Source organism: Pseudophryne corroboree, chromosome 11 (genome assembly GCF_028390025.1).
Source record: "Pseudophryne corroboree isolate aPseCor3 chromosome 11, aPseCor3.hap2, whole genome shotgun sequence".
Classification (NCBI taxonomy): domain Eukaryota; kingdom Metazoa; phylum Chordata; class Amphibia; order Anura; family Myobatrachidae; genus Pseudophryne; species Pseudophryne corroboree.
Genome location: NC_086454.1, coordinates 222,212,220 through 222,232,584, shown reverse-complemented (window position 1 = coordinate 222,232,584; position 20,365 = coordinate 222,212,220). Strand labels below are relative to the sequence as shown.

Genomic DNA, 20,365 nt, shown 5'->3' with positions numbered 1-20,365 from the left:
AATGGTCCTGGCCTCGATTGCCGGATGACCAACTGTCCCTCCCTCCCTTCCGATCTCCTTCTCTCTCTACTTTCTCCCTCCTTTTCACCACGATATCTCTTGCTTTCCGTTTCCTCTATACACCTTTCCATTCCTCCATGCCATCTCTACGGTCAAACACCTTTTCTACTCTGCCTGTCTTTCAGTTAGTTGCCCATGGGTCTGCGGGTTCTTTCTTTTAATGTAAAGGGGCTCAACAGCCCTCCAAAACTCGGAAAGCTCTTTGCCTCTCTTAAACTCCACAAGGGTGACCTGGTTTTCCTCCAGGAGACTCATTTCTTACACAACTCCCATCCTGAACTACGTTGTAAGCTATACCCTGACCCTTTCATGCGTGCGACCATACTGCCAAATAACGAGGGGTCGCAATTATGATTGCTCGTCACCTCACTTTTGAACTTATTGAGTCCCATACTGACAAAGAGGGCCGCTTTCTTGCATTGGTGGGGAAACTAAATAAGCAGCTATGTACGCTAGTTAACATATATGCCCCAAATCAACGTCAATATCTATTTTTTTTTCCAAACTAGACACACTCATAACCCGATTTCGACAAGGAGAACTCATTCTCGCTGGGGATTTTAACTCGGTTCTAAACTCCACATTGGACCGCTTGGCCTCTGTACCTTCAGCCCCCTCATCGGACTCCCTCCACTCTAGATCTCTCCTCCGTCTCATAAAGTCCCAACTCCTCTACGATTCCTGGAGGATGAAAGATCCGTCTGCTCGTGACTATAATTTTATTCTTCACCCCACAATTCATACTCCCGCATCGATATGATCCTGCTCAGTTATGAATTTGCTCTGAATCTTCAATCTGCCCTTATCCACCCCTTATTGGTCTGATCATGATCGTGATATTTCAGGCTTACTCTCTCGCCCTCGTCCGATGACTTGGCGCCTTAACGACTCCCTGCTTCACAACCCTGAGGTCCTATCCCATCTTCACGACCAGCTTTCCGATTATTTTGCCCTCAATGACTCCCCAGATATTTCTAGATCTACTCTTTGGTTAGCCCACAAAGCGGTTCTCCGGGGGCATTTGATCAGCATGGCTTCCAAGAATAAAAAACAATCCCACACCCAGATTAACGTACTTTCCCTTAAACTCCAGGATTTAGAATCCCAGCATAAAGCGTCTTCTGACCCGACTATTTTATCTGAACTTCGTACAGTCAAGGCGGAACTTGATCTCCTTCTTTCTAGACAAGTGGCTACACGTCTTAAATGGCTTCGCCAAACATTCTATCAGAAGGGGGACAAGGCAGACAGGATCCTGGCTTCGCGACTGTGATCTACTAGGGCACGAAACAATATCATATCAATTAGAGACCCCCACAACCACCTGACTTATGACCCTGTTGCCATTAGAGCAGCCTTTCAAGCCTACTATACTGACCTGTATAACCCCCCCCCCCTCATCCTCTCCGATCCACGCCGACTTGGTCTCTGGCTTCCTTTCCAAAGCTAATCTCCCCAAATTATCTCATGACGCTTTGGAACATCTTAACACTGAGATCTCTGCGGAGGAAATTGCTCAGACTATAATGATTAAAAAAATCGGGCAAATCTCCTGGTCCAGATGGCTTTACAGCCTTGTACTATAAAAAGTTATCTACCCTCCTCGTCCCTCACTTCCAGTCCCTTTTCAATCAGGTATTCCATGGCGACCCTTTTCCCTCTGAGATGTTGGAAGCCAGAATTGTTGTGATCCCTAAGGAAGGTAAAGATCCACTTAAATGTGCTAGCTACCGTCCTATTTCCCTCCTGAACTTGGATTTGAAGATATTTGCTAAAATTCTGGCAAACCGTTTGAACCCGTATCTTTCATCCCTGATCCATTATGACCAAGTGGGGTTTATTCCAGGTCGCCAGGCGAGAGACAACACCAGACGTGCTGTCGATCTTATTCATATCTCAAACTCCAGGGGATCCCCTATTATTGTGCTGTCTTTAGATGCTGAAAAAGCTTTTGATAGGATCTCCTGGATTTTTCTCAAATCTGCTCTTGCAGCCTACGGCTTGTCTGGTGACTTCCTCACTGGTCTTCTGGCACTATACACTACCCCTTCCGCTACAGTATTGATTAATGGCGCGAGGTCTGCCCCAGTCCATATCTCTAATGGCACACGGCAAGGATGTCCCCTATCTCCATTGATATTTGCCCTTATAATTGAACCGCTTGCCTCCCAAATTAGATCCCATCATGATATACATGGCGTTCAAGGGGGCCATACCGAGCCCAAAATCTCTCTCTTTGCGGATGATATTCTCCTCTCCCTGACGCAACCTGCAATATCTCTCCCGAACCTATTCTCGGTCCTCCGATCTTATGGTGGTGTTTCGGGCTATAAGATTAATTACTCCAAGTCGGAGGCCATGCTGCTCCATGTTCCCCCCCGAGAAGCCGAAACCCTCAGAACAAATTTTAACTTCAAATGGCAAACCAAGAAGGTCTAAATCTAAATAAATCTAAGGATTTATCTCACCTCCTATTATGACTCTCTCGTCTGTGAAAATTTGCCACCTCTGTTCTCCAAGATGCAATCTGACCTGTCATCTTGGAACAGTCGTATTATTTCGTGGCTGGGCAGGATCATCGCCGTCAAAATGAATATAATCCCCAAATGGCTTTATCTCTTCCAGACTCTTCCTGTTGCCGTCCCTGCCTCCTTCCTTCGCAATACTCAGAAAGCCCTGATCCATTTTATTTGGAACCACAGGCCCCCGCGTATTGCTGTAAACACCTTGAAAAGAACAGTTTCTGCCGGTGGTAGGGAAATTAAACTCTACTATCTCGCCTCTCATCTCTCCCATATTATAGCCTCCTATGCTCCCTCTGGATCAGTTTCCTGGCTTGATATTGAATCGGCTTACATTTCCCTCCCGGATCTGTCCACCTTATGGGGTCTACCCTCCACATCCCGACCCCTTACTTCCAAATTACTTCCTACCATCAAATTTAATCTTAGAATCTGGGACTGTTGTTCTGTAAAGTTGAGTCTTACCACCCTCACCTCCCCCTTAACCCCTATTTGGCAGAACCCTTTATTTCCTCAAGGATCCTCAGTTACGAGATTTCGTACATGGACTCAACTGGGGTTTAAATTTCCAGCTGATTTTGCCAATCAGGGACAATGGCCATCCCCGTCTGATCTCCAACAGAAAACCCCTTCACAAACTCTTAACCCCTTTGAATTCCTACAAATTCGCCATTTTTTATGCTCCCTGCCTCCATTCAAAGTACTTCGTGCCCGTACCCCTTTGAAACGATATGTAAAAACTCCCCCCTCTCCAAAGGCTTAATCTCCCAGCTTTATGCCCTTCTACTAGACGCCACCCTTCCCCCTTCCAGACCCCATGAAACTGCTTGGGAATGAGATCTTCGACCTCCCCCAGCATCTGAGGACTGGGACGACATGAGACTGGGGATTGCAAGGAGCTCAATTGCAACCAATATCAAAGAGAGACTTCATACAAGGTTTATTATCGCTGGTGGTATACTCCTGACAGACTCAATAAGCTCTTTCCGTCTACTTCTCCGAATTGCTGGAGAGGTTGTGGCTGTAGAGGTACTATGGCTCCACATATGGTGGACCTGTCCGATAACCCCCCCCTTTTTGGGACTTCGTTCATGCACTCTTGAACTCCCTCCTCGAAATTCTTCTGCTGAAAGACCCTTGGGTCTTTTTACTGTGTTATCCCACCCCAGCCCTTGATAAATTCTCAAAAAAACTAGCAACACACATCTTAATAGCTCTTAATTGGAAAAATACCTCTATCCCTCCTCTCGCTGCCCTCAAAGCCAAAATCTGGCACATTGCAGCAATGGAGAGGATCACCTACTACCTCCATGACCGAGGATATACTTTTGACCAGGTTTGGGCTCCTTGCAGAGCGTAGATCGTCTCTTCCTCCTTTGCATTGTTAATTTCTGCCGCGGACCCGTGGACGAAGGTGGTGTCCCCCCCTTCTTCTAGCTCTCGCTCCCCATGCTTTTCTTGGCCTTTTTATACTCTTTTGCTTCTCTCCCTCCCTCTTATCCTACATATCATAGTTCGCTATATACTTGTTGCTGTAAGACTATCGTGGTTTCCCTCCCTTCCTTCCTCCCCTCTCCCCCCCCCATTCTTCTTCATCTCCCCACACCTCAATATCCATTCGATACTGATTCAATTTTAGTTTTTGCTTTATGTTATTCTTTAAAATACTATGGTCGTTCTTGTTTTGTTTTTGGGATCTGTTTGCCCGTTTGCTACTTCTATTTGTACTGTTTCTTTATTTTTTATAGTCAGGTAAAGTAGAATTTAAAAAAAAAAAATGTGAACAGATAATCTGATGGTGCAACGGAAATCATAACTGGGACATAGCTATACTATGATATACCTTATTTAGGAAGGATAGAATGGTAAGAATCAGAGAAGGGGTAGCAATGTATATTAAAAAAAAAAAGAATTTACTTACCGATAATTCTATTTCTCATAGTCCGTAGTGGATGCTGGGGACTCCGAAAGGACCATGGGGAATAGCGGCTCCGCAGGAGACTGGGCACAAAAGTAAAAAGCTTTAGGACTACCTGGTGTGCACTGGCTCCTCCCCCTATGACCCTCCTCCAAACCTCAGTTAGGATACTGTGCCCGGACGAGCGTACATAATAAGGAAGGATTTTGAATCCCGGGTAAGACTCATACCAGCCACACCAATCACACCGTACAACTTGTGATCTGAACCCAGTTAACAGCATGATAACAGAAGGAGCCTCTGAAAAGATGGCTCACAACAACAATAACCCGATTTTGTAACAATAACTATGTACAAGTAATGCAGACAAACCGCACTTGGGATGGGCGCCCACCATCCACTACGGACTATGAGAAATAGAATTATCGGTAAGTAAATTCTTATTTTCTCTAACGTCCTAGTGGATGCTGGGGACTCCGAAAGGACCATGGGGATTATACCAAAGCTCCCAAACGGGCGGGAGAGTGCGGATGACTCTGCAGCACCGAATGAGAGAACTCCAGGTCCTCCTCAGCCAGGTTATCAAATTTGTAGAATTTAGCAAACGTGTTTGCCCCTGACCAAGTAGCTGCTCGGCAAAGTTGTAAAGCCGAGACCCCTCGGGCAGCCGCCCAAGATGAGCCCACTTTCCGTGTGGAATGGGCTTTAACAGATTTTGGCTGTGGCAGGCCTGCCACAGAATGTGCAAGCTGAATTGTACTACAAATCCAACGAGCAATCGTCTGCTTAGAAGCAGGAGCACCCAGCTTGTTGGGTGCATACAGGATAAACAACGAGTCAGATTTTCTGACTCCAGCCGTCCTGGAAACATATTTTCAGGGCCCTGACTACGTCCAGCAACTTGGATTCCTCCAAGTCCCTAGTAGCCGCAGGTACCACAATAGGCTGGTTTAAGTGAAACGCTGAAACCACCTTAGGGAGAAATTGGGGACGAGTCCTCAATTCTGCCCTGTCCGTATGAAAAATTAGGTAAGGGCTTTTATAGGATAAAGCCGCCAATTCTGAGACACGCCTGGCTGAAGCCAGGGCTAACAGCATTACCACTTTCCATGTGAGATATTTTAAGTCCACAGTGGTGAGTGGTTCAAACCAATGTGATTTTAGGAATCCCAAAACTACATTGAGATCCCAAGGTGCCACTGGAGGCACAAAAGCAGGCTGTATATGCAGTACTCCCTTGACAAACGTCTGAACTTCAGGAACAGAAGCCAGTTATTTTTGGAAGAATATTGAAAGGGCCGAAATTTGAACCTTAATGGACCCTAATTTGAGGCCCATAGACAGTCCTGTTTTCTGGAAATGCAGGAAACGACCCAGTTGAAATTCCTCTGTAGGGGCCTTCCTGGCCTCGCACCACGCAACATATTTACGCCAAATACGGTGAAAATGTTGTACGGTTACATCCTTCCTGGCTTTGATCAGGGTAGGGATGACTTCATCCGGAATGCCTTTTTCCTTCAGGATCCGGCGTTCAACCGCCATGCCGTCAAACGCAGTCGCGGTAAGTCTTGGAACAGACATGGTCCCTGCTGGAGCAGGTCCTTTCTTAGAGGTAGAGGCCACGGGTCTTCCGTGAGCATCTCTTGAATTTCCGGGTACCAAGTCCTTCTTGGCCAATCCGGAGCCACGAGTATAGTCTTTACTCCTCTCCTTCTTATGATTCTCAGTACTTTTGGTATGAGAGGAAGAGGACGGAACACATACACTGACTGGTACACCCACGGTGTTACCAGAGCGTCCACAGCTATTGCCTGAGGGTCCCTTGACCTGGCGCAATATCTGTCCAGTTTTTTGTTGAGGCGGGACGCCATCATGTCCACCTTTGGTTTTTCCCAACGGTTCACAATCATGTGGAAGACTTCTGGATGAAGTCCCCACTCCCCCGGGTGAAGATCGTGTCTGCTGAGGAAGTCTGCTTCCCAGTTGTCCACTCCCGGAATGAACACTGCTGACAGTGCTATCACATGATTCTCCGCCCAGCGAAGAATCCTTGCCACTTCCATCATTGCCCTCCTGCTTCTTGTGCCGCCCTGTCTGTTTACGTGGGCGACTGCCGTGATGTTGTCCGACTGGATCAACACCGGCTGACCCTGAAGCAGAGGTCTTCCCTGACTTAGGGCATTGTAAATGGCCCTTAGTTCCAGGATATTTATGTGAAGTGACGTTTCTAAGCTTGACCACAAGCCTTGGAAATTTCTTCCCTGTGTGACTGCTCCCCAGCCTCTCAGGCTGGCATCCGTGGTCACCAGGACCCAATCCTGAATGCCGAATCTGCGGCCCTCTAGGAGATGAGCACTCTGTAACCACCACAGGAGAGACACCCTTGTCCTTGGAGACAGGGTTATCCGCTGATGCATTTGAAGATGCGATCCGGACCATTTGTCCAGCAGATCCCACTGAAAAGTTCTTGCGTGGAATCTGCCGAATGGAATCGCTTCATAAGAAGCCACCATCTTTCCCAGGACCCTTGTGCATTGGTGTACTGACACTTGGCCTGGTCTTAGGAGGTTCCTGACTAGGTCGGATAACTCCTTGGCTTTCTCCTCCGGGAGAAACACCTTTTTCTGTAGTGTGTCCAGAATCATCCCTAGGAACAGCAGACGTGTCGTCGGAATCAGCTGCGATTTTGGAATATTTAGAATCCATCCGTGCTGTCGTAGTACTACTTGAGATAGTGCTACTCCGACCTCTAACTGTTCTCTGGACCTTGCCCTTATCAGGAGATCGTCCAAGTAAGGGATAATTAAGACGCCTTTTCTTCGAAGAAGAATCATCATTTCGGCCATTACCTTGGTAAAGACCCGGGGTGCCGTGGACAATCCAAACGGCAGCGTCTGAAACTGATAGTGACAGTTCTGTACCACAAACCTGAGGTACCCTTGGTGAGAAGGGTAAATTGGGACATGGAGGTAAGCATCCTTGATGTCCAGAGACACCATATAGTCCCCTTCTTCCAGGTTCGCTATCACTGCTCTGAGTGACTCCATCTTGAACTTGAACCTTTTTATGTAAGTGTTCAAGGATTTCAGATTTAAAATGGGTCTCACCGAGCCGTCCGGCTTCGGTACCACAAACAGCGTGGAATAATACCCCTTTCCCTGTTGTAGGAGGGGTACCTTGATTATCACCTGCTGGGAATACAGCTTGTGAATGGCTTCCAATACCGCCTCCCTGTCGGGGGGAGATGTTGGTAAAGCAGACTTCAGGAACCGGCGAGGGGGAGACGTCTCGAATTCCAATTTGTACCCCTGAGATACTACCTGCAGGATCCAGGGGTCCACTTGCGAGTGAGCCCACTGCGCGCTGAAATTCTTGAGACGGGCCCCCACCGTGCCTGAGTCCGCTTGTAAGGCCCCAGCGTCATGCTGAGGACTTGGCAGAAGCGGGGGAGGGCTTCTGTTCGTGGGAAGAGGCTGTCTGCTGCAGTCTTTTTCCCCTTCCTCTGCCCCGGGGCAGATATGAGTGGCCTTTTGCCCGCTTGCCCTTATGGGGACGAAAGGACTGAGCCTGAAAAGACGGTATCTTTTTCTGCTGCGAGGTGACTTGGGGTAAAAAGGTGGATTTTCCAGCCGTTGCCGTGGCCACCAGGTCCGATAGACCGACCCCAAATAACTCCTCCCCTTTATACGGCAATACTTCCATATGCCGTTTGGAATCCGCATCACCTGACCACTGTCGTGTCCATAATCCTCTTCTGGCAGACATGGACATCGCACTTACTCTTGATGCCAGAGTGCAAATATCCCTCTGTGCATCTCGCATATATAGAAATGCATCCTTTAAATGCTCTATAGTCAATAATATATTGTCCCTGTCTAGGGTATCAATATTTTCAGTCAGGGAATCCGACCAAGCCACCCCAGCACTGCACATCCAGGCTGAGGAGATTGCTGGTCGCAGTATAATACCAGTATGTGTGTATATACTTTTAAGGATATTTTCCAGCTTTCTATCAGCTGGTTCCTTGAGGGCGGCCGTATCGGGGGACGGTAACGCCACTTGTTTTGATAAGCGTGTGAGCGCCTTATCTACGCTAGGGGGTGTTTCCCAACGCGCCCTAACCTCTGGCGGGAAAGGGTATAATGCCAATAACTTTTTAGAAATTAGCAGTTTTTTATCGGGGGAAACCCACGCTTCATCACACACCTCATTTAATTCATCTGATTCGGGAAAAACTACGGGTAGTTTTTTCACACCCCACATAATACCCTTTTTTGTGGTACTTGTAGTATCAGAAATGTTCAAAACCTCCTTCATTGCCGTGATCATGTAACGTGTGGCCCTACTGGAAAATACGTTTGTTTCCTCACCGTCGACACTGGAGTCAGTGTCCGTGTCTGGGTCTGTGTCGATCACCTGAGGTAACGGGCGCTTTAGAGCCCCTGACGGTGTTTGAGACGCCTGTACAGGTATTAACTGATTTGCCGGCTGTCTCATGTCGTCAACAGTCTTTTGTAAAGTGCTGACACTATCACGTAATTCTTTCCATAAGACCATCCAGTCAGGTGTCGACTCCCTAGGGGGTGACATCCCTAACACAGGCAATTGCTCCGCCTCCACATCATTTTCCTCCTCATACATGTCGACACAACGTACCGACACACAGCACACACACAGGGAATGCTCTGATAGAGGACAGGACCCCACTAGCCCTTTGGGGAGACAGAGGGAGAGTTTGCCAGCACACACCAGAGCGCTATATATATACAGGGATAACCTTATATAAGTGTTTTTCCCTAATATAGCTGCTGTATATATTTATATGCCAATTTAGTGCCCCCCCCCTCTCTTGTTTTACCCTGTTTCTGTAGTGCAGGACTGCAGGGGAGAGTCAGGGAGCCTTCCTCCAACGGAGCTGTGAGGAAAAAATGGTGCCAGTGTGCTGAGATAGGCTCCGCCCCTTTTTCGGCAGCCTTTCTCCCGCTTTTTTATGTAAAAATAGGCAGGGGTTAAATACATCCATATAGCCCAGGAGCTATATGTGATGTATTTTTTGCCAAAAAGGTGTTTTTATTGCGTCTCAGGGCTCCCCCCCCCAGCGCCCTGCACCCTCAGTGACCGGAGTGTGAAGTGTGCTGAGAGCAATGGCGCACAGCTGCGGTGCTGTGCGCTACCTTAGTGAAGACAGGATGTCTTCTGCCGCCGATTTTCCGGACTTCTTCAGTCTTCTGGCTCTGTAAGGGGGACGGCGGCGCGGCTCCGGGACCCATCCATGGCTGGGCCTGTGATCGTCCCTCTGGAGCTAATGTCCAGTAGCCTAAGAAGCCCAATCCACTCTGCACGCAGGTGAGTTCGCTTCTTCTCCCCTTAGTCCCTCGATGCAGTGAGCCTGTTGCCAGCAGGTCTCACTGAAAATAAAAAAAACCTATTTAAACTTTTACTCTAAGCAGCTCAGGAGAGCCACCTAGATTGCACCCTTCTCGTTCGGGCACAAAATCTTAACTGAGGCTTGGAGGAGGGTCATAGGGGGAGGAGCCAGTGCACACCAGGTAGTCCTAAAGCTTATTACTTTTGTGCCCAGTCTCCTGCGGAGCCGCTATTCCCCATGGTCCTTTCGGAGTCCCCAGCATCCACTAGGACGTTAGAGAAATATATATACTACCTTAATATAAAATATTGAAGAAAAAAACGGAGGCCATTTGGGTGACCACAGAAACAGGGTAGAAGGAGATTTTTTGTATCGGGTGATCCACAGACCATTAAGTCAGGAAGAGTAACTGGACAAAACCATACTGCAGGACATCACTAAAATAGTATTAAAAAGGAGAGGTAATAATCATGAGAGACTTTAATCCACCTGATGTAAACTGGGAGGTATCTGTTGCAAATACCAGTAGAAGTACGGACATTAGGAATTCCTTGCAGGGAGCATCCCTCCAGCAATTGGTGAGGGAGCCCACTCGGGAAGACGCAATATCAGACTTAATACTTACAAATGGTGACAGAATATCTGACATAAAAGCTAATGAAAATGTGGGATCCAGTGATCAATAAGCAGTATGTTTCAGAGGCTGATCATGTATGGATAGGAAAATTTATAAACAATACTTTGTCAGACTGGAGGAACTTGGAAGGGGTGCAGCAGAGGTGGGAAAAATTAAAAAGTGCAATACTAAAGGCAACAGGCCTTGTATCAAAAGGGTTAGGAAAAGCAATAGGAAAATAAATCCATTGGGGTTTGCAAAAGTAGGCGGCCTTTAGGAAATATAAGCAGTTGCAGACTAATGAAGACAAAGATGTATCTTAATAGACAGAAGGAGACTAATGGGTAATCAGTTGTGCAAAGGCACAAGCTGAGAAGAAAATGCCCCGTCAGTGATAAAGGGGGCAAAAAAATTTTTTATGTATATAATCAAAAGGAAACAAACAAAAGGCAGAATTAGGGAGGCCAATCCCAGGACATTTTTTCAATCCCGGGTATCGGTATTGAAAAATGGTCAATCCCAGGATTCCCGTGATGCCCGGGATTGGAGTTTCTCTGTGTGGTCGCCCCCCTCTGACCGCCCGCCCCGCACAAAACCTTCACCATACACCGGGTGTGGGTGGTCGGACACATTTTCTCCTCTCTCCCGGCGGCTCACAGCAGCTTACGACGGCGCAGCGTGACCTCTCGCTGCACGTCACGCTGCACTGGGGAACCGTTAGGAAGCCGGGCAGCGTCTGAGTGTACTGAGGACGCTCAACGCCGATACCTCAATCCCCGGGATTGGAGCTTCCAATCCCGGGATTGAATCCTGGCCATTTTCAAGCCTAAAACCCGGGATCCCGCCGAACCAGATCCCGGGATTGGCCTCCCTAGGCGGCATGTTAAGACTAAAGGCAGAGAGAGATTCTTGTTGAGGGAGACAATGTAATAGCAGATCTTAATTATTTTTGCTCAGTATTCAATACTGAAAGAGGGGAAGGGGCCACAGTTAAGTTTCAAGTATATTTAGAAACATTCGGTAGAAACAAGTACATTTATAGAGGAGACGGTCCTAACAACTGTCAAAACTGAAATTGCTTAAATCAAAAGGGGCCAGATGGGATACATCCAAGGATACACAAAGATCTTAAAGTGGTGCTGGTAGCCCCATTAACAGCATTATTCAGTCACTAGCTACAGAAATAATTTCAGAGCACTGGAAAATAAGAATTTACTTACCGATAATTCTATTTCTCGTAGTCCGTAGTGGATGCTGGGAACTCCGTAAGGACCATGGGGAATAGCGGCTCCGCAGGAGACTGGGCACAAAAGTAAAGCTTTAGGACTACCTGGTGTGCACTGGCTCCTCCCCCTATGACCCTCCTCCAAGCCTCAGTTAGGTACTGTGCCCGGACGAGCGTACACAATAAGGAAGGATCTTGAATCCCGGGTAAGACTCATACCAGCCACACCAATCACACCGTACAACTTGTGATCTGAACCCAGTTAACAGCATGATAACAGAGGAGCCTCTGAACAGATGGCTCACAACAATAAACAACCCGATTTTTGTAACAATAACTATGTACACGTATTGCAGACAATCCGCACTTGGGATGGGCGCCCAGCATCCACTACGGACTACGAGAAATAGAATTATCGGTAAGTAAATTCTTATTTTCTCTGACGTCCTAGTGGATGCTGGGAACTCCGTAAGGACCATGGGGATTATACCAAAGCTCCCAAACGGGCGGGAGAGTGCGGATGACTCTGCAGCACCGAATGAGAGAACTCCAGGTCCTCCTCAGCCAGGGTATCAAATTTGTAGAATTTAGCAAACGTGTTTGCCCCTGACCAAGTAGCTGCTCAGCAAAGTTGTAAAGCCGAGACCCCTCGGGCAGCCGCCCAAGATGAGCCCACTTTCCTTGTGGAATGGGCTTTTACAGATTTTGGCTGTGGCAGGCCTGCCACAGAATGTGCAAGCTGAGTTGTACTACAAATCCAACGAGCAATCGTCTGCTTAGAAGCAGGAGCACCCAGCTTGTTGGGTGCATACAGGATAAACAGCGAGTCAGATTTTCTGACTCCAGCCGTCCTGGAAACATATATTTTCAGGGCCCTGACTACGTCCAGCAACTTGGAGTCCTCCAAGTCCCTAGTAGCCGCAGGCACCACAATAGGCTGGTTCATGTGAAACGCTGAAACCACCTTAGGGAGAAATTGAGGACGAGTCCTCAGTTCTGCCCTGTCTGAATGAAAAATTAGGTAAGGGCTTTTATATGACAAAGCCGCCAATTCTGAGACACGCCTGGCTGAAGCCAGGGCTAACAGCATGACCACTTTCCATGTGAGATATTTCAATTCCACAGTGGTGAGTGGTTCAAACCAATGTGATTTTAGGAGACTCAACACTACATTGAGATCCCAAGGTGCCACTGGAGGCACAAAAGGAGGCTGTATATGCAGTACCCCTTTTACAAACGTCTGAACTTAAGGCACTGAAGCCAGTTCTTTTTGGAAGAAGATCGACAGGGCCGAAATTTGAACCTTAATGGAACCTAATTTTAGGCCCATAGATAGTCCTGTTTGCAGGAAATGCAGGAAACGACCCAGTTGAAATTCCTCTGTAGGGGCCTTCTTGGCCTCACACCACGCAACATATTTTCGCCAAATGCGGTGATAATGTTTTGCGGTTACATCCTTTCTGGCCTTGACCAGGGTAGGGATGACTTCATCTGGAATGCCTTTTTCCTTCAGGATCCGGCGTTCAACCTCCATGCCGTCAAACGCAGCCGCGGTAAGTCTTGGAACAGACAAGGTCCCTGCTGGAGCAGGTCCTTCCTTAGAGGTAGAGGCCACGGGTCCTCTGTGAGCATCTCTTGAAGTTCCGGGTACCAAGTCCTTCTTGGCCAATCCGGAGCCACGAGTATAGTTCTTACTCCTCTCCGTCTTATAATTCTCAATACCTTGGGTATGAGAGGCAGAGGAGGGAACACATACACTGACTGGTACACCCACGGTGTTACCAGAGCGTCCACAGCTATTGCTTGAGAGTCCCTTGACCTGGCGCAATATCTGTCTAGTTTTTTGTTGAGGCGGGACGCCATCATGTCCACCTTTGGTTTTTCCCAACGGTTTACAATCATGTGGAAGACTTCTGGATGAAGTCCCCACTCTCCCGGGTGGAGGTCGTGTCTGCTGAGGAAGTCTGCTTCCCAGTTGTCCACTCCCGGAATGAACACTGCTGACAGTGCTATCACATGATTCTCCGCCCAGCGAAGAATCCTTGCAGCTTCTGCCATTGCCCTCCTGCTTCTTGTGCCGCCATGTCTGTTTACGTGGGCGACTGCCGTGATGTTGTCCGATTGGATCAATACCGACTGACCCTGAAGCAGAGGCCTTGCTTGGCTTAGGGCATTGTAAATTGCCCTTAGTTCCAGGATATTTATGTGAAGAGACGTTTCCATGCTTGACCACAAGCCCTGGAAATTTCTTCCCTGTGTGACTGCTCCCCAGCCTCTCAGGCTGGCATCCGTGGTCACCAGAATCCAGTCCTGAATGCCGAATCTGCGGCCCTCTAGAAGATGAGCACTCTGCAACCACCACAGGAGAGACACCCTTGTCCTTGGAGATAGGGTTATCCGCTGATGCATCTGAAGATGCGATCCGGACCATTTGTCCAGCAGATCCCACTGAAAAGTTCTTGCATGGAATCTTCCGAATGGAATCGCTTCGTAAGAAGCCACCATCTTTCCCAGGACCCTTGTGCATTGATGCACTGACACTTGTCCTGGTTTCAGGAGGTTCCTGACTAGCTCGGATAACTCCCTGGCCTTCTCCTCCGGGAGAAACACCTTTTTTCTGGACTGTGTCCAGAATCATCCCTAGGAACAGTAGACGTGTTGTTGGAATCAGCTGCGATTTTGGAATATTTAGAATCCACCCGTGCTGACGTAGCACCACCTGAGATAGTGCTACTCCGACCTCTAACTGTTCCCTGGATCTTGCCCTTATCAGGAGATCGTCCAAGTAAGGGATAATTAAGACGCCTTTTCTTCGAAGAAGAATCATCATTTCGGCCATTACCTTGGTAAAGACCCGTGGTGCCGTGGACAATCCAAACGGCAGCGTCTGAAACTGATAATGACAGTTCTGTACCACAAAACTGAGGTACCCTTGGTGAGAAGGGTAGATTGGGACATGGAGATAAGCATCTTTGATGTCCAGAGACACCATATAGTCCCCTTCTTCCAGGTTCGCTATCACTGCTCTGAGTGATTCCATCTTGAATTTGAACCTTTTTATGTAAGTGTTCAATGATTTCAGATTTAAAACCGGTCTCACCGAGCCGTCCGGCTTCGGTACCACAAACAGCGTGGAATAATACCCCTTTCCCTGTTGTAGGAGGGGTACCTTGATTATCACCTGCTGGGAATACAGCTTGTGAATAGCTTCCAATACTGCCTCCCTGTCGGAGGGAGACGTTGGTAGAGCAGACTTCAGGAACCGGCGAGGGGGAGACGTCTCAAATTCCAATTTGTACCCCTGTGATACTACCTGCAGGATCCAGGGGTCCACTTGCGAGTGAGCCCACTGTGCGTTGAAATTTTTGAGACGGGCCCCCACCGTGCCTGAGTCCGCTTGTAAAGCCCCAGCGTCATGCTGAAGACTTGGCAGAAGCAGGGGAGGGCTTCTGATCCTGGGAAGAGGCTGCCTGCTGCAGTCTTTTTCCCCTTCCTCTGCCCCGGGGCAGAAATGAGTGGCCTTTTGCCCGCTTGCCCTTATGGGGACGAAAGGACTGAGTTTGAAAAGACGGTGTCTTTTTCTGCTGAGAGGTGACCTGGGGTAAAAAGGTGGATTTCCCAGCCGTCGCCGTGGCCACCAGGTCTGACAGACCGACCCCAAATAACTCCTCCCCTTTATACGGCAAAACTTCCATATGCCGTTTGGAATCCGCATCACCTGACCACTGTCGTGTCCATAAACTTCTTCTGGCAGAAATGGACAACGCACTTACTCTTGATGCCAGGGTGCAAATATCCCTCTGTGCATCTCGCAAATATAGTAATGCATCCTTTAAATGCTCTATAGTCAATAATATACTGTCCCTATCCAGGGTATCAATATTTTCAGTCAGGGAATCCGACCAAGCCACTCCAGCGCTGCACATCCAGGCTGAGGCGATTGCTTGTCGTAGTATAACACCAGTATGTGTGTATATACCTTTTAGGATATTTTCCAGCTTTCTATCAGCTGGTTCCTTGAGGGCGGCCGTATCAGGAGACGGTAACGCCACTTGTTTTGATAAGCGTGTGAGCGCCTTATCTACCCTAGGGGGTGTTTCCCAACGCGCCCTAACCTTTGGCGGGAAAGGGTATAATGCCAATAATTTATTAGAAATCAGCAGTTTTTTATCGGGGGAAACCCACGCTTTGTCACACACCTCATTTAATTCATCTGATTCAGGAAAAACTATGGGTAGTTTTTTCACACCCCACATAATACCCCTTTTTGTGGTACTTGTAGTATCAGAAATGTTCAAAGCCTCCTTCATTGCCGTGATCATGTAACGTGTGGCCCTACTGGACATTACGTTTGTCTCGTCACCGTCGACACTGGAGTCAGTATCCGTGTCTGGGTCTGTGTCGACCATCTGAGGTAACGGGCGCTTTAGAGCCCCTGACGGTGTTTGAGACGCCTGGACAGGCACTAACTGATTTGCCGGCTGTCTCATGTCGTCAACAGTTTTTTGCAAAGTGCTAACACTGTCACGTAATTCCTTCCATACGACCATCCAGTCAGGTGTCGACTCCCTAGGGGGTGACATCACTATTACAGGCAATTGCTCCGCCTCCACATCATTTTCCTCCTCATACATGTCGACACAATCGTACCGACACACAGCACACACACAGGGAATGCTCTGATAGAGGACAGGACCCCACGAGCCCTTTGGGGAGACAGAGGGAGAGTTTGCCAGCACACACCAGAGCGCTATATATATATGCAGGGATAACCTTATATAAGTGTTTCTCCCTTCTATAGCTGCTGTATAAGTATTTTCTGCCAATTAGTGCCCCCCCTCTCTTGTTTTACCCTGATTCTGTAGCAGGACTGCAGGGGAGAGTCAGGGAGCCGTCCTTCCAGCGGAGCTGTGAGGGAAAATGGCGCTTGTGTGCTGAGGAGATAGGCTCCGCACCCTTTTCGGCGGCCTTTTCTCCCGCTTTTTTTAGGAAAACTGGCAGGGGTTAAATGCATCCGTATAGCCCAGGAGCTATATGTGATGCATTTCTTTAGCCATATAAGGTTTAAAACATGTTTTATTGCGTCTCAGGGCGCTCCCCCCCAGCGCCCTGCACCCTCAGTGACCGGAGTGTGAAGTGTGCTGAGAGCAATGGCGCACAGCTGCAGTGCTGTGCGCTACCTTATTGAAGACAGGAACGTCTTCTGCCGCCGATTTTTCCGGTCCTCTTCGCTCTTCTGGCTCTGTAAGGGGGCCGGCGGCGCGGCTCCGGGACCCATCCAGGCTGAACCTGTGATCGTCCCTCTGGAGCTAATGTCCAGTAGCCAAGAAGCCCAATCCACTCTGCATGCAGGTGAGTTCGCTTCTTCTCCCCTTAGTCCCACGATGCAGTGAGCCTGTTGCCAGCAGGTCTCACTGAAAATAAAAAAAACTATTTAAAACTTTTACTCTAAGCAGCTCTGGAGAGCTACCTAGCATGCACCCTTCTCGGCCGGGCACAAAAATCTAACTGAGGCTTGGAGGAGGGTCATAGGGGGAGGAGCCAGTGCACACCAGCTAGTCAGAAAGCTTTTACTTTTGTGCCCAGTCTCCTGCGGAGCCGCTATTCCCCATGGTCCTTACGGAGTTCCCAGCATCCACTAGGACGTCAGAGAAAAGAGAGAACGTAGTCCCACTGCACAAAGTTGGAAGCAAGAAAGAGGCAAGCAACTGTCGACCAGGGAGCCTTACATCAGTAGTAGAGAAATTTATGGAAAAACTATTTAAAGAGAGTTGCAGATTATTTTAATAAATCAACTTATTTACAGGATTTTGACATTGTCCCACTTGAAAGTATGGGATTGGATACTAAGATGATTGAACGGATAGGATAGAAAACAGTTGTACTAAATGGAGTGCATTCACTGGAGGGAAAGGTTACCAGTGTAGTACCAAAGGAATCTGTACTTGGACCAGTGCTTTTTAAGGTCTTTATTGGTGACACTATTAGTGACATTTAGTGTAGACACACCAGGAGGGGTTAAACAAATGATTGATTATCTATGTAGGCTACAGGAATGGTCAAGAGAATGGCAATTACAGTTTAATGTAAAACAATGTAAAATCATGGACTGGGGCCTCAAAAATACAAAGACTAAATACAGTATTAATGGCACTATATTGGAAACTATTGAGAAGGAGAGGGATCTACTAGTCACTATTTCAGGTGACCTGAAGGCAGGTAAGCAATGTAACAAAGCAATGAGGAAGCAAATCAGATACTTGGTTGCATAGGGAGAGGAATCCGCAACAGACAGAAGGAAGTAATATTGCCACTGTACGGCCTCATCTAAAATACTGTAGACCATATCTTCAAAATATTAATACATTAGAGACTGCACAAAGAAGATCAACTAAAATAGTTGAAAGCCTACACCAAAAATTTACCAGGAAATACTAGAAAATCTTAATAACTACTGTATAGTTTGGAGCAGTGAAGAGAAAGGAGCGACATGCTAGAAACGTATAAATGTATCAAGGGTTTTAACAAGGTACAGAGACATTCTTGAAAAGAAGAGAAGTTTTAGAACACAATACTGAAACTGAAGAGAGATAGGTTCAGGGGAAATGTGAGAAAACATTAGTTCATAGAAAGGATAGTGGACAAATGGGATAGCCTACTATTAGAGGTGGAAGAGGCTAAGACAGTAGAGCAATTTAAGCATGCAAAGGATAGACCTAAGAATATCCTTTCAAAAAAATAAGGAGCAAATAGGGTTTGAGGTAACTATGGTTGAAAAATGGGCAGACTAGATGGGCTAAGTGTGTTTCTTATTTGCCAACAAATTCTAAGTTTCTATGTTTCACTCCAGTCTGTCCACCCCACATCTTGCTGTCATAGCTCTGTCCCCGCAACTCCAACCGACCGACCTCCCCTCCTCCCTGTAACGCTATCCCACCTGTCCCGTCTCCCATACTTAATCCATTCCCGTGATCTCTTCTACTAGGTAGGGATGGCCATCAACCATCGATAGTTTGCGGTTGACTTCATGTTATTTGCAATAATGATGCAACTCAGATGTCACATCATTGATGGCTGTGGTGGATGGTGGGGTCTGTGCCTGCGCAGCACCCAGCCATTGATGGCCAACCATGAATTGGTTACTATTCAATGGTAAAATGAATCAACCATTGATGGTACAACCTTCGATGGCTATCACTACTTCTAGGTCTGTCCAGTCTCTCTCGCAGTGGGAGCTTTTGGGGTTCCACAGCGCGTGCACTGAGGAGACGGGAAAGACCAACAGAAAGTATTATATTCTATAGTGTGTATGGAAATATATTAAAGCTAATATGATAAAAAAAAATATTTTTTGGACAGTATAAGACTTATTTTTAAAGTGTCCTAAAATTGTTGTTTTTCTTCATTTCCTCATTATTAAAATAGCTACTTAAACTTGATTTTTTTTCCCTTTTTTTGTTTAAAAAACTATATTGAATCAGGTTTAAAAACCTATAATTTTCAAAATTTTATGATAAAAATAATAACAATAATAATAATAATAATAATGAAAATACTGGTGAAAAAAGTATATAAATTTGGGGACATTTTTGGAAAAAATATTAGCCAGTTAACTGGTTAATAAATGTTTACATTAGTATGATCCACCTGAAATAAGTGAAACATTTAAAAATGTGTAGATTTTTTCAGACTTCATGCAATAAATTGTTAACTAACGCACTTCTAGAAGTCCATAATATTTTACCCATAGTAAATGCTCATGAACGCTTGTCACAAGTGGGAACAGATCCATTATTCTTTTGTGCTACCAACATTAAATATTGAATGACCGATTTTCACAATTTTGCATACAAGGCCATAATCCTGTATATACCATATGAATCAGTGTACTTTAATTAGATACAATTCTTCTTAAACTAATGCAATAACTAAGTTATGGACTAGATTTTTTCTAAATTTTTTCATAGTACTGTACATTAAGTCGCATTAATGGCCAAACACACCTGGCACACATGTTGTTTTCTGGTAGAAGAGGGATTTCCAGGACTTTGGTGCTGGTAATAATAATCTCTTGGCTAGCAGTGGCTACAGTTTTCCCAGTGATTCGGTGCACCTGGTAAAAGGCATGTGGTCTCAGGTAACGGTCATCGGCTGTGCCAATAAACATCTGCAAGTTAACAGGTTTGTCTGTGTAACCTATAAGCTGTGGGAACAAAACAGAAGGCAGAATTAACCATACATGGCTGAAGCTAGTTTGCAGCTTACTGACAATTTTTACATTTTTACCCTGGCTTCTCTGAGAAGATTTTTTTATTTGTGTAAACCCCTAATTTTAATCCCAGGGTTATCTGGGCTAACTTTAATACTACCAATGTGCCACCATCCAAGTATCGGGAAGTATTTATGGGCCTACTTGGGAAACCCCATGTATAAATGGTGCCATTGGAACGTAATGGTGCAATAAGAATTTTTTACAATAAGAGTACACAGCTAAAGAAACAAATAGTTATGTTTATTTTCCATTTAGCCACTTTAGTTGACATTTTCTCAGTAACTACTAACCCGTTCACGTGAGAATCACATTAACATGACATACAGATATTTATAACGGTTAGATATATTCTGAGTAAATCTGTTTACTATACATATTTGTTAT

General features: G+C 46.6%; 1 protein-coding gene across 1 annotated transcript in view; it reads right to left on the bottom strand.

Moving 5' to 3' along the window:
* The window catches only part of NFATC3 (nuclear factor of activated T cells 3), a 664,419-nt gene that overhangs the window by 208,122 nt on the left and 435,932 nt on the right, over positions 1-20,365 (bottom strand). Inside the window, exon 4 of the mRNA XM_063945273.1 lies at positions 19,713-19,912. Within this exon, the coding sequence (XP_063801343.1) occupies positions 19,713-19,912 (200 nt within the window). The remainder of the gene's footprint in view (positions 1-19,712; positions 19,913-20,365) is intronic.